The sequence below is a fragment of the Onychostoma macrolepis genome, chromosome 07, assembly GCF_012432095.1.
Source record: "Onychostoma macrolepis isolate SWU-2019 chromosome 07, ASM1243209v1, whole genome shotgun sequence".
In the NCBI taxonomy this organism is placed as follows: Eukaryota; Metazoa; Chordata; class Actinopteri; order Cypriniformes; family Cyprinidae; genus Onychostoma; species Onychostoma macrolepis.
This window is the reverse complement of record NC_081161.1, coordinates 3,962,533-3,977,825: the sequence shown is the minus strand read 5'-3', so window position 1 is coordinate 3,977,825 and position 15,293 is coordinate 3,962,533. Positions and strand designations below refer to the sequence as shown.

The following is a 15,293-nucleotide window of genomic DNA, read 5'->3' as shown; positions in this document are numbered from 1 at the left end:
CTGAGCTAAACTATACTTTAATGTCATTTTTGTTGAAATTTTGAAATGAAATATATGATTTTTAAGGCCTGGTTTCACAGACAGGGTTTAGACTAAGCCAGGATTAGGTCGTAGTTCAATTAGGAAATTTAAGTAATTTTTTTATAAACATGCCATACAAAAAACATTACTGGTCATCTTGAGACACAACAAAGGCGCTGACATGTTTTTAGATCAGTCAGTGCAAGTTTCTTTTAGTTGAAACAGTTCAGACATACATTTTAGTCTGGGACTAGGCTTAAGCCTGGTCTGTGAAACTGGGGGTAAAAGTAATATCAAAAACGCTACAGTTAAAATTATAATTAAGTACTTTACATGTGTTTTACTATGTTAGTCAACATATCAAAATAAGTGTACTTTAAAGCATGACAAGATTATTAAAACAATGATTTATAATGTACTTTAAAGTAAATAATTTACTTTGACATTAGTACAAAGTACCCTTTTAAGTGTCCTTAAGTGTGTTAGGAATGAAAGTGTCCGTCTTTAAGTACACTTAAAAAGTGGCCTTTTATTTCATTAATATTATCTGCAAGTACAGTTTCTAAAAAAAATTATACATTTAATATTTGATGTACACTACAAGTGCACTTATTTGACTCAAGCGGTTTCATTTAAAATATTTTAGCATAAACTGTTCTCTTTACTGTAAATCTGTGAATTTTGTAAAAAAAAATTTAAATGTTGGATTTTTAAAATACTGTAAAGTATTTGATTTGTAATTTTACCAGTAGTGTGTTGTTCAATATTACATATAAATTTAAAATATTTTCAATGTATTAAATTGCAACTTCATTGCAAATGTGTACTTTGTGCAATTACATATACAAATAAGTATAAATAAGCTTAAGTCCTGCTTTAATGGTTCAAAAAGCACTCTAAAATTAATCTAATTATATTTATTGTAGATTTAAACTATAATACATTTGCATTTAATTGAAATTAAGATGTAATTTAGTGTCAAACATTTCACACTTAAGTGTATTTTTATAAAATACAGTTTATTTCCATAAGTGCTCTTTTTAAAAGTATGCTAAAGTACACGACTTTTCACGAGGGTTATTCAAGAAGATTTTCTAATACAGATGAGTTTCATTAGTGTGTGTTTGTATGTCTGATTTGGTGTGTGTTTGTGTGTGAACACAGCCTCCCACCAGCCCTGCCGTTCTGCAGAGTTCATGTGCAGCAGTGGCATGTGTATAAATGCAGGCTGGAGGTGTGACGGAGAATACGACTGTGACGACCAATCAGATGAAAAGAACTGCAGTGAGTAGCTGTTTTATTGTAGTATTTGTGTGTGCGAGTGGATTTCACATCTGTCACACGCCTCTTTCTCATGTCAGGTACGTCGATGTGCATGGCTGATCAGTTTCGCTGTATGTCTGGTCGATGTGTGCGGTTGTCATGGCGCTGTGATGGGGAGGATGACTGCTCTGACAACAGTGATGAAGAAGGCTGTGAAAAGACGGGTAAGGAATATAAAAGCCAATTTACAATTTTTAACTATTAAAGGAATAGTTAACCCAAAAATGAAAACTTGTACTCACCCTCAGGCCATCCAAGATGTAGATGAGTTTGTTTCTTCATCAGATTTGGAGAAATGTAGCATTGCCGTCAGAAATGGGTGCCGTCAGAATGAGAGTCCAAACAGCTGATAAAAACATAACAATAATCCACACCACTCCAGTCCATCAGTTAATGTCTAGTGAAGCCGAAACAAGTCCATCAAAACTTTGAAGTCCATCAAAGTTGTTTTAAGCTTCAAGCTGTCACTTACCAGCTAAAATATAAATCCATAATCCATAACTCTTCCTCCAGTGAAAAAGTAGTCTGGTCCGAACAACGAAAGAAACATTCACATATCAAGCACCGCTTACAAGCAAAAAACAGTCCAAATCACAATTCTAAACAAATATGTGGGTGGATTTTTATGAGATTTTCTTTTCACTTCACAATACATTAACTGATGGACTGGAGTGGTGTGGATTATTGTGATGTTTTTATCAGCTGTTTGGACTTTCATTCTGACGGCACCCATTCACTGCAGAGCATCCACTGGTGAGCAAGTGATGCAATGCTACATTTCTCCAAAAATCTTCCCAAAAGTGACTTGGTATAGATCGAATAAAATGATTTTTAAAATTATTTATAAGATCTAGAAATGATTGCACCTACATGCTGTGCTTTGGGACAACAAAAGTTATAAAGATTACACATTTTGTAAAAATAGGTTAAAATTTATGTTTTAAGGATTAAACCTTCACACATACTGTGCATAGTTATGGTTTCTGAAATGTCTGCATGGACGTTTTGATAATGTGTAGAAAACAAGTTCATATTTTCTATGTAAAACGGTTATTTACATTTTATTTGCCTTTTTATTATCTTATTGTGTTTCTTTTTTACGTTCCCCTTCATAGAAACTCCTCCATGTGCTTCGGATCAGTTCCTGTGTGGAAATGGCCGCTGTATTGGCCAGCGCAAGGTTTGTAATGATGTCAAGGACTGTGAAGACGGGACTGATGAGCATCCGCACCAGGACTGTCGTGAGTCTACAAAATGCACTATTACATGCAGTACCTGTGAAATATCACAAAAGATTAGTAGTGGTAGTTCCTCTGTGATGAACTGATTCCCTCCTCTTTTCTTTGTTAACATTGCCTGTGTGTGTTTATAGGCTCCAAGTCAAGTGAAGAAAACTGTAATGTTAACAATGGAGGCTGCTCACAGAAATGCCAGATGTCTCGAGGTCTGGTGCAATGCACTTGTCACACCGGCTACACATTAACACAGGACGGGAAGACATGCAGAGGTGAGGCCATAGAGAAGGGGAAAAACAAAGGACAGTTAATAAATGAGAAGACGGCAGAAAAGAAAGTTAAGAACCAAGTGGACGTAAACTTTTGAACAGGATTGAACAGTGTTATTATTAATTTTCTTATGGGAAAATAGGTGCATTATCTAAAATAGTGTGTTATCTTTATTTTTTATTTTATTTTATGATCAAGCACTTTAATTGTCAGTTAAAATCTGAAAATATATTATATATTACAAATGCTTTTTTTGGCCCACTTAAGTAGGACTTAAGTAAATCCTTACAGTTACTTCTATTGTCCTTAAAATATGGTTAAAGTAGCTACTGCTGAATGTACTAACAAGCATTTATGATAAACTAAAATATACGTTAATGCAATTTCTATTGAAACTTCAATGTCATGTATCTAAATATATTTGTAATTTCACATTTGTAATGATGAAATTGCATTTTTAGTACATTTTAAAATATATTAACCTTAAATTTAATATCAAACAAAACACTGCAGTTTAAATTATAAACAAGTACTTTACATGTGCGTTAGTATGTTATGTTAAAATAAGCGCACAAAATATTTTTTAAACAATGATTTAACATGTACACTTTAAAAGTGTACTTAAGTGTGTAAAGAAACAGTCATGTAATGCCTTTTATTTTGTAAATATGTTATATCTGCAGTTTTAAAAAAAAAATGCACTTAAGTTTTGAAGTACACTACAAGAGCGCTCAATACAATTAAATTCATTTCTTTTTCACAAGGGTATAAATAACTGACTTAACTTTTTGAGAAATCTAACTTGTAAAACATTTGCACAGTACTGTATATTTATGCACAAGCAACAAAAAAATATGAGTGTATGAAGTGTGACAGTTTTAATTTTAGGAATATTACTGTACAGCATCACTTAAGTGGTTGCTTTTATTGAAACTTATCCATTTGGATCATTTAAGTGTAGAAATCCAGGGATGTCTCTGGCTTTTCTACATTGTTCACCATAGTGTTATTAGATAATTTTGCAAGTTCTAAATTGTTAAAGGTTAAACTGACTAATAAATGTTTTTATGTGATTGTATTTAATCTCTCTAAAACTTTCCTGCGTTTGTGGTCTGAACGCAGATGTTGATGAGTGTGCAGATGAAGGTTATTGTAGTCAAGGCTGTACCAACATAGAAGGAGGATTTCACTGCTGGTGTGTGCAAGGTTACGAGCTTCGACCCGACAAACGCAGCTGCAAAGCTTTGGGTGAGGCTGAATATCTACTGTGAAAGCTGGTTCATTGGTGATTTTTGAACCAGGATGACCTAATTTAATACAAAATGTTTTCTATTTGCAGGTCCAGAACCAGTTTTGTTGTTTGCGAATCGGATTGATATCCGTCAGGTTCTGCCGCACCGCTCAGAATACACATTATTACTGAATAATCTGGAAAATGCCATTGCGTTGGACTTTCATCATAGCGAAGAGCTGGTGTTCTGGTCAGATGTGACACTGGACCGTATCATGAGAGCCAGTCTGAACGGTAGTAATGTGGAGGAGGTTGTGTCCACGGGACTTGAGAGTCCAGGTACGCAGTTGTTTTTACTGTATGTTCCTCGTATTCACTGATTTATGACTCTTCCTTGTTTTCCCTATTAGCTGAATAAAAAAAAAACAGATTCAACAAAAATTGAAAGGCACTTATAGTCAACAAGGCATAGACACGGTGTAAATAAGAGAGTGCACACAGCTGCATTGGTTATAACAGGAGTGCAGACTTGTACTAAACTGCAGCTACACGAAAAATAGTCTAAAGTAGTTAGTGACAATTTCACTGATAGATAATGGAAGCGTTCCAGGATCATTGTTGGTCGCTTTAAGTAGAATTTGTTCAAAGTTTTAATAACAGTTTTGTTGTTTATGCTGCTTAGTTAAAGGGATAGTTCACCCGAAAATGAAAAATCTGTCATTTATTCACCCTCAGGTTGTTCAAAACCTATATGAATTTCTTTCTTCTGCTGAAAACAAGTGGAGTTATTTTGAAGAATGTTTGTCAAACAGTTGCTAGTTCCTATTGACTTCCATAGTATTTTTTTTCCATACTATGGAAGTCAATGTCTACCAGCAGCTGTCTTCATTTGTTTTAAGCAGAAGAAAAAGATTCATACAGGTTTCGAAAAAGCAAATTATGGCAGCTTTTTCATTTTTGAGTGAGCTATGCCTTTAAAGGGGTGGTTTACTGCTGTTTTTCTTTGCTTGATTGTGTTTATGGGGTGCAATATTACATGTCTTCGTGTTTCGTTTGTTAAAAAACGCCTTATTTTTCATTTTATTATTGTGAGCCGCTTTCTCTCTGTCATTTGAACGACTGGTTGACTTCCTGATTCTATGAAACCACTCCCTCAGAAACAGGCGATGGGCTCAGATTGGTTAGTTGGGCCGGTGTGTTGTGATTGGCTTAACTGCGTACTGCACATTGTCCGAAAACTTCACGCCCATTACCTTCACGGGCGACAGTTGCACGTGCTCCAGTCAAATGTAAATAATGGTGTCAATATTGCCGTATCAGTTTGAGCCAGAATCAGACCCAGAAAGCGGTAATGAAGAGAGTCAAGCAGAACTTCCTCTGAATGGAAGTTTGCTGTTGTGATTACATATAATTTTTTGAAGTTTGTACACGTTTGTCTTATACACACAAAATAGCATCGAACTAACTGGCTACTATAACCAAACAGCGTTGGCTTGTGTTTACGGTCTTTATCAAATCGAAAAATTACGTCATAAAGTATACATGGAAAATACATTTACAAAATTAGTACATAATTACAAATTCGGGTCCAAAATGTTTGTACGCGTTTGTCATGGACACAACGCAGCACAGAGAGCTAAATTAGGATTGTAATTGTCAGGAACATAATCAAACATAAATTTTAACCATTGTTGACGAACTACAGCGTCCGTAGGAAGCCCGAACACAGAAGACCTGACAGCTGGGTGAAAATAACACCGTTTCGACGGCATGGCTACAACTCTCCACTATAACTCTTCCTCTTCGACAAAGCCGCAGAACATGGCCTTGCCCCCTCTTTGGCATGTTCCGGAGGGAGGGGTTGATGCAAATGTATGGGTTTGTTACGTATGCAACCCGGGAAGTATCTCGTTGTAGTCCCGTATGAGTCGTTTTTGTAGGCATTAAACTTCCTGATTTTTAAAAGACGATATCTCCGCTTATGTTGAACTTTCAGCGCAGCAACTTGCAGATACTGTTCATGCACCAACAGCAACATTACACACTATTTAAAATGAAAAAAGTGAAATCGCAGTAAACCACCCCTTTAATCATTGAGTTTGACAGTTTAGGTTTTAATTTACAGACGTATAAAAGAGCAATAAAAGTCATCCAGGAACAGTTCTTTGTTCATTTTTAATGCTTTTGTAGCTTAGATAAAGAAAATGGCATGCAATTTCCCAACACAAAACAAGACTTTTATAAAAACTCAGACAAAACTAAAATGTCAAATGAAATAATGAAAAATGATGTTTTTGTCATAAACATGCAACCCTAATACACTGTGTAAAAAGTAAATTAATTAAAATGTATAAATAAATAGTGTGTTTGTGATTTAACACAGATTTAGTATATATGTGTGTGTGTGTATATGTATGTATATGTATGTGTATACATATACATATATATATATATATATATATATATATATATATATATATATATATATATATATATATATATATATATATATATATATATATATATATATATACACATACACACACACACACACACACACACACACACACACACACACACACACACACACACACACACACACACACACACACACACACACACACACACACACACACACACACACACACACACACACACACGTGTATACAGTGGGTACGGAAAGTATTCAGACCCCTTTACATTTTCACTCTTTGTTATATTGCAGCCATTTGCTAAAATCATTTGTTCATTTTTTTCCTCAATGTTCACACAGCACCCCATATTGACAGAAAAACACAGAATTGTTGACATTTTTTCAGATTTATTAAAAAAGAAAAACTGAAATATCACATGGTCCTAAGTATTCAGACCCTTTGCTCAGTATTTAGTAGAAGCACCCTTTTGATCTAATACAGCCATAGAGCGCACAAACATTTCAGCAGTTAATTATAGGCCCGTTTGTCCCGTATTTCTGTCGACTGAACCAGCCATGCCATTAATAATGAATGTATCAGTCTTTTGCATGCCAAAGTCAATTTCTGCTTATAAACATTGCGTCAAATAGAAAGAGAAAATCGTGCTACACGCACTTTCATGAGATCGGGTAATACAACAATTAATTTGTAGCCTATTTTACAAATGGGAATACAACGAATTCATGACAATGTTTTACATTCAAGCTACCCGTAAAATTTATAGTGAAAAGTTATTTAAAATCATCTGGAATGCAATAAAGTAATTTTAAAGATGTTTTTCTGCATGGATTAAAAATAGGCTAATAAATAATTCACATATCAGACAAAATTGCGTTGCAGAAAATCCTTTAAATTTTAAGGAAATTCTAAGGAATTCAGAGCAGAGTAACATAAAAATGAGAAGAAAAAATATATAATCGGGCCTGTTCTAGGCTTTTCCTTATTTTTATATTTTAGACTGTGATGAAAAATGACTCGCCATCTCCTCATTGGACTTGCCTTTAGAGAGAAATGCATCTTTACGGATTACATAATGAACGAGTTTTTGTTTTCGACTTGAATTATTTCGTTTTAAAGTAGTAATTTAAAGCTTTCTATAGATATATTTATCATATTTGTGACTCAATTCGTTGAGTTTCGGTTCATCATTGTGAAGCGCTCCTATTCAAGACTGCAAGTGCATCTGTTTTCCTATTTATTTTAATAAAAGCACAACGATTTATTGATAGTGAATGCACACAAATAACAGTAGACCCTTTACAGTTCCGAATGATGTATTACTCTTACCTTTATAAGCAAAAATTACGGCATATGAGAGCTGCGCAGATCAGCTCTCACATCACTGAACCTGCTGTTAAAATGAACCATCCATTCATCACATCATCGTGCAAACCTAAGAATTAGTCTAATTAGAATCATTGTAATGTGATGATCGGGGGTTGGGTCGGTTATCTAAATCAGAGAAAAATATAGGTGCGGGTGGGTGGCGGGCAGATAATTTATTTGAAGCAGAGATATATATATATATATATATATATATATAACATCTCTAAAACATGAAGTTTTGAACTATTTTTCTTTAATTTTTAAAAATAATTTTTTCTATTATGTTATCATGTTTTTGTGTTAGTTAGCTGTATTTTTTTAGTTATTTTTGAACTTAATCAAAATAACCCAAATGCAGTTTGATTTGAGATTAATTGGTAAACACAATGAAAATCCATGATTTTTGAGAATTGTTAAAAATGGAGTAATCGGTTTTTGCAAATTAACTCTTCATATATTACAGAGTGACTTTTCACTGAATGATAGATAAAGTATGCAAAAAGTTATTTTCATGCTTTGGCAAGGAAACAAGGAATAAATAATACATAACGTGTAGCAATAATAGTTTGTTTTAAAGCAGCAATAATAGTTTTTTGCCCATATTATTATTCTTAGGTGGTCTGGCCATAGACTGGATTCATAATAAGCTCTACTGGACTGACTCAGGAACGTCTCGTATTGAAGTGGCTAATCTGGATGGCACACAGCGTAAAGTGCTTTTATGGCAGAGGATGGAGAAACCCCGTGCCATCGCTCTGCACCCCATGGAAGGGTAAATATTCTGACTGTTGATTTACTTAAATTATACTATAACTTGCAAATAATGCTGTTTTTCAGAAGGATATTCAGCACAAGCTTTGCACAATAAATACTCAATACTTATTTTGGACTGGGTAGGAAGTCTTGCGTTCTAAGAGCTACAGTATTTTCATAGTACCCCTTGAGAAAAATAAGTTTATTTTATTGAATGTGCACTTATAGTGTACTTTAAATATTAAAAGTATGTTTGGTTACACTTTTTTTAAGGTGTCTTTGTTACAGTGTAATTATACATTTAAGTACTGTTACTAAGCAACTACGTACTTACTATAGGATTAGGATTAGTGTTACTTGCATGTAATTGTGCATAATTTATTGATATTATAACAGTAAGTACATGTAACATCCCAGGTGAAAAACAAGTGTACTTCCATAATGTACTTGTAGCACACTTGAACCCATCTTTCATACACTAGTACACTCAAGTGTACTACAAGTGGTAACTAAATACATTTTTTAAATACAAAGATAGTATGTTAAAAGCACATTTTAGTTCATATCCATGGTTTTTCAAAATAGCACAGTTGAGTACACTTAGATGATCTTAAGTTTATCTTAAGAAGTACTAAAGAATCATTTTTAGTATATTAAGTACAAAATTAGTGCGCGAAAATAGAGCACTTTAAGTACATTATGGAAGTACACTTGTTTTTCACCTGGGATGTGTAACAAGAACACCTTAAAATAAAGTGTTACCGTATATTTTTATAAACTGTGCTTGAAGATAATTTCATATGAATAAAAGACCACTTAAGTGACTTAAAGACACTTTCTTAACACACAAGTACACTTTTAAAAAGTGACCTTTGTAATAATGCCACATTAAAAGTTCTACTTTAAAGTAGGTTTTAAATAACTTAATCTTTGTTGTGCTTTAAAGAAGTACACTTATTTTAAATGACATACTAAAGCACATGTAAAGCACTTGATTATCATTTCAGCTGTAGTGTGCCATTCAGTATTACATTTAGAATATTTTAAATGTGCTAAAGTGCAACTTCATAATTACAAATGTCTAGTTAGAAACACATTTAAACGCATGGCATTTTATCATAAATGCTTGTCAGTACATTCAGCAGTACTTTAACCATATTTCAAAGACAAATAGAAGTACTTATGAAATCACATATTTTGATGTACTTAAGTCCTACTTAAGTGGGTCCAAAAATCACTCTTTAATTCAGCTAACTGCATTTAATATAAATTAAAACTATAATACGTTTTAATTTAATTGCAGTTAGCATGCAGATAAGTGGCAAAAAGCATTACATTCAGTATCATTTTTAAAGTATGCGATTTCCATAAGTACTTTTAAAAAGTACTCTAAAGTGTACCTCATTTTCAATTTCATTTTTGGACCCCTTTATTTTATGTGCATGCAAATTCTGTACATTTATTATTTTAAGCACTGAAAATTATCACTGGAACCTCTTGGTTCTTTTGCATGGGGAAAACCCCCTCTTGTGACCAGTTGTTGTTCTGTAATAAGCAATGGTAAGCAGAGCATGAAACCATTCTGGTGACTTCTGGCTAAACTTCATAACTCAATTTTCTTCTAATCACAAAGGCTGGGAAAATTTCATCCAGGGATTGTCACAAGGCTTGAGTTGCAGCCGATGCTCGTCGTGGCTCTTTGTCATAGAGGACAAAGGGGTTTATTAAATCTGGCTGGAATTCCCTCTCCAACGAGATTTAGCCCTTGTTTTCGACCGGCTGTGTGTCCACTGATTCTTACACACAGATGCATGCAGATCTTGCTGTATGTGAGAAATAATACGCCTTGGAAAAAAGCCCTATCCATTTTACTGATGGATAAAATGTATGGCGTTGTTCTTTAAAAACACTTTAAAAAAACACAACTTAAAGGAAGACTGGTAAAATCCTGAGGACAATAATTCCTGTCAAAGATGTGAGAAAGATGTGTATCCAATGTTATGTTGGCATCAAAAAGAACATTAATTGTTTGCTTTGTTGTATCCTGACCGCATAACATTATAAAACAGGATTTCGGTCACACTTTATATTAGGTGGCCTTAACTACTATGTACTTACACCAAATAAGTACAATGCACTTATTGTGTTCATACTGTATTGCAAAACACTTTTGCTGCTTTGAGGTGTGATATGGGTAAGGTTAGGGACAGGTTTGGTGGTATGGGTAGGTTTAAGGGTGGGTTAAGGTGTAAGGGATGGTTCAACAGTGTAATTATAAATGTAAGTACAAAAATTAATTACAGATGTAATTACATATAGGTATTTTTAAATATATAAGTACAATTTAAAAACATGTATGTACACAATAAGTGCATTGTACCAAATGATTCATTTAAATGTAAGTACATAGTAGTTAAGGCCACCTAATATAAAGTGGGATCAGGATTTCTAATTACGGTACTTATGCTCTGTCTTTAGGAAGATTTACTGGACCGACTGGGGAAATATGCCATGCATTGAATATGCCAACATGGACGGCTCTAATCGCAAAATAATTGCGGATACGCACCTCTTCTGGCCCAATGGACTTACCATTGACTACGCCAGTCACCGTATGTACTGGGTGGACGCCAAACACCACGTCATTGAAAGAGCTGACCTGGATGGGAAGAACAGAAAGGCTGTCATCAGCCAAGGTAAAAAAAAAAAAAAAAAATGTATCTATTAATTGCTTTTTCACCTGACAGAAGTCTCTTATGCTCGCTAGGGCTGCACTTATTTGATCGAAAATACGATAATATTGTAAAATGGTATTAGTTTATTTAAAATAGCTGTTTTCTATGTGAATATGTTGTGTGTGTGTGTAAAGCAAATCAGCAAATTTAATTCAAGAAATCTGATTAAAATCAAACTTTTAAAATGCAAGTAAACTAGCACATTTTGTAGTGATTATTTCAGGAAACAGGGATTACAACATCTAAATTCAACATTTTATGGACAAACTTTTTTGCACATTAATTCTATTATCAATTCAGTTTTTCAACAGCTGCACAGATTTGCAAAGGTAGATTAGGTTGGTCTGATTTTTTTCCCCCTCTAGTATTCTGTAGTATTTTAATCTTCTGCTCATATGGGATAAGGAGTCTGATAGATAAATTCAGCTTTCTGTCTGATGTGTGATGGAGTGCAACCAGGGGTCTCTCTATATGGCACACTAAAAAGGAAGCCTAAGCCTCGGGGTTTGCAGGAACAAAATACCTGTGCACCTGGGAAAGGTGCGGGAATATTTAGACCTGAAAACCGAGCTCTAAAAAAAATCCACCGCAGATTTGCTTACAGTGGTCAATGACAGATTTACTAGGGAGGGAGGCACCAGCATTATAAAAAATCAGGGTGCACACACACGGAGAAAAGATATGTTGTCTGGAAAAACAAGATCAAAAGTGAACGATGATTGAGATGACAAGAGAAAGGTACCAGCAAGGAGGGGGACGGCAGATGGCAGCTGAGCTGGGAACAAAAGATAAAAAAGAGAAGAAAAAGGCAAACAAGCCTTCTAACTACAACCTAGCCTTGCTTCTCAACAAAGATAAGATCACAAAACCACCCCACGCTGTGTGTGTACACCTGGGGAAGGGTGAAAGGTGCAGAAAAGGCGGGAGATACAGGCGGGGTGCGTTACACACCTATAGTCTGGCAGAGCGCCAGGTTTAAAGTATAAGCCAGAGTAAAACACGAGCTGCTCTCTTAAAATGAGGGTTGTAAAAGGGGTTTTCCATTTTTTTTTTTTTTTTTTTTTTTAAACCTTTAGAACCTTTCTGTGATCAGTTTTTTAAAGATCCATTTTTGGTAATGGGAAGAACATTTAAAAATTCTAAAATAATTTTTAAACCTTTTGTGGAATAGAAAGGTTTAATGCACTCTTAAAAATGAAGGTTCCAAAAAAGGGGTCATGCAACAAGGCCATAGAAGAACCATTTTTGGTTTCCCAAAGAACCTTTCAGTAAAAGTTCTTAAAAGAACCATTTTTATTAGTTCTTAGAACATTTTAAAAATGTAAAGAAACTTCATTCACTTTAAAGAACCTTTTATGGAATGGAAAGATTCCATGGATGTTAAAGGTTGTTCACGGAACCATCAGTGCCAATAAAGGACCTTTGTTGCTATGAGGGAAGAACCCTTTTGGAACCTTTCAGTGAACAGTTCACCATTCTTTCTTTCTGTGAAGACATTTCAAATTCTAAAGAATCTTTTTCCACCATGAAGAACCTTTTGTGGAATGGAAAGATTCCATTGATGTTAAAGGTTCTTTTTGGAACCATCTGTACCAATAAAGAGCCTTTATTTTTAAGAGTGTAGATCAGAAAAGCAATGCCGAAAGAAGATAAATATTGTTTAAGATTTTTTTTTTTTTAATAGGAGGTTATAGTAAGTGCCTTTTGTTTATGGCTTTTGGTAAATTAATTGCTTGCTTAGCTGATTTTTGAGAGATTTCATTGGGGTTGTTAGGAACATGCCTTAACCAGATTTGAGAAAATCATAAATGTGCAGTGAACTCACCCTCCCCCACCTCAGATTGACTGTTACTCGGAGGGAAAGGGTTTCTAATCCCTGAAGGATGGAAAGTAGCTAATTAGTGGTTTGAAAGTAGTTTACCTCTGCAGTCTGCTTTATATACAAATTTGAAGTTTTCTTGTATAATTTTATCCTAAAATCCCAATAGAGCTTTGTGAAAAAGAAGCACACTTCAGCGAACTTTCAAAAAGGGTACTTTTTATGGAAATAATGTGTGAAAGGAATGTGATGTTTTCAGGCACTTGCATGTTAATTAGTTAAATGTATTATAATTTAAATGTATATTACATGCAATTAGACTTTAGAGTGCTTTTTTGACCTCCTTAAGTAGGACTTAAGTACATGTATGTCTTTATATGTAATTTCATAGTTACAGTCTTTTGAAATATGGTTAAAGTACTGCTGAATATGCTGACAAGCATTTAAGGTAAACTGAAATTTCCTACTGAAACTGGTATTTCATGCATTTAAATATATTTATAATTACACATTTGTATTGATGTATTTGCAGTTTAAAAGATACATTAAAAGATATCTTAAAATGTAATAATGAATAACACACTACTACAGTTACAATTATGATCAAGTATTTTGCATGTGCTTTAGTATGGTAGTCAACATTAAAAATAGTGTTCTTTAAAGCACGCCAAAAGAATATTAAACATGATTTAAAATGCACTCCAAAGTAAAACTTTTAATTTGACATTACTGCAGAAGTTTAGCTGCTTAAGTATTAATGATGGTTGTCATTAGACACAGACACATGCTTGGCACATTTAATGAGGTCACAGCTGTGTTTATGGAGTATTTTACAACAGCTTAGAATGCATCATCATCAAGGACTGGAACGATCTGATTTATAATTCTAATTAATAAACACCTTAGAACAGCGAATCAGAGTCAAGAATTCATATAAATACAAAAAAAAAACTATTTACCTCTGGGTCACATTTGACCTCAACTAAAATATGTAGACTTGACGGTCAATAAAACCTGTAATGTTTTTACATATTCAGTGTTGTGGAGAACCCAAAAGTCATTTGACCAAACGTAACAAAGCACCATTTTCACTCTTCAACGGGAGGATAATAAATCAACAAGACCAATTCTACAACTCTGTAATTCATGGGAAGAATCGTTACGTTTTCTGTAGTTGATATTGTCATTGGCTCTGAGCTGGAACAAAATATTGGAAGTCAGTCACCTTTATGTAACACGGTTATGTCTTCAGACTTTTGCTGCTTGGGCTTTGGACTGCTGTTGTTAATCATTGTTTTACATGATAAAAATCTGCGTTTTAGAGTATAGAGGCTAAATATGTCTGTGAACTTTTCCCTTTGCCAGGTCTTCCACATCCTTTTGCCATCACCGTGTTTGAAGACAGTCTTTACTGGACCGACTGGCACACTAAGAGTATCAACAGTGCAAACAAGTTTACTGGCAAGAACCAAGAGGTCATCCGAAACAAGCTGCACTTTCCCATGGACATCCACACCCTACACCCACAGAGACAACCTGCAGGTCAACTAACCATAAAGTCCCTATTACTCGTAGTATAGTATACAATGTTTACAAACGCAAATCAAATTTAACCAAATGCAACCTAGAAAAAAAAAAACGTTCATTCCTTTTCACACAAATTATGATTACAGGGGCAGATTATTGATTAATGAAGGCTTGCTTTCACACAGTTCCTTGCACAATACTATGTTGTGACCTCAAAAACACTTTTACCATAGTGCATGATGTGTAAACTAATACATTTTGATGTTTGCACCATAAATCCAGCTCCATATTTGGCTTTCCTGAAGTAGTAAACTTGCTTGATAGTGCACCTGGTACAACACTTGAGATGTGGCGCATTTGGAAACAATTCTAACTATCCGGAAATTATCCAGTTAGGTTTCATGTAAGGTTTAGTGTAGATTGTACGTTATTTTCAAACACGATAAAGTACTAACCTTGGACATTTCATAACAACAACAACAACAACTAACGTGATAAAACGTTGCCAGGTCCACGTTAATCTGTTTCTGATAAAACGGAACATGCTTTTAGCGCCAACCACTGGACATTTCACTTTGA

At 34.4% G+C, this 15,293-nt stretch overlaps 1 protein-coding gene across 4 annotated transcripts in view; it reads left to right on the top strand.

Annotated features, from left to right (window-relative positions):
* The window catches only part of lrp4 (low density lipoprotein receptor-related protein 4), a 98,327-nt gene that overhangs the window by 56,516 nt on the left and 26,518 nt on the right, over positions 1–15,293 (top strand). For 3 of the 4 annotated variants that reach the window (XM_058782235.1, XM_058782234.1, XM_058782236.1), the window contains exons 7-15: positions 1,186–1,305; positions 1,383–1,508; positions 2,460–2,585; positions 2,717–2,851; positions 3,972–4,097; positions 4,189–4,419; positions 8,496–8,652; positions 11,112–11,329; positions 14,553–14,729. In XM_058782235.1, the coding sequence (XP_058638218.1) occupies positions 1,186–1,305; positions 1,383–1,508; positions 2,460–2,585; positions 2,717–2,851; positions 3,972–4,097; positions 4,189–4,419; positions 8,496–8,652; positions 11,112–11,329; positions 14,553–14,729 (1,416 nt within the window). Of the gene's footprint in view, positions 1–1,185; positions 1,310–1,382; positions 1,509–2,459; positions 2,586–2,716; positions 2,852–3,971; positions 4,098–4,188; positions 4,420–8,495; positions 8,653–11,111; positions 11,330–14,552; positions 14,730–15,293 lie in introns of all 4 variants that reach the window. The other variant, XM_058782237.1, reaches the window with a different exon arrangement.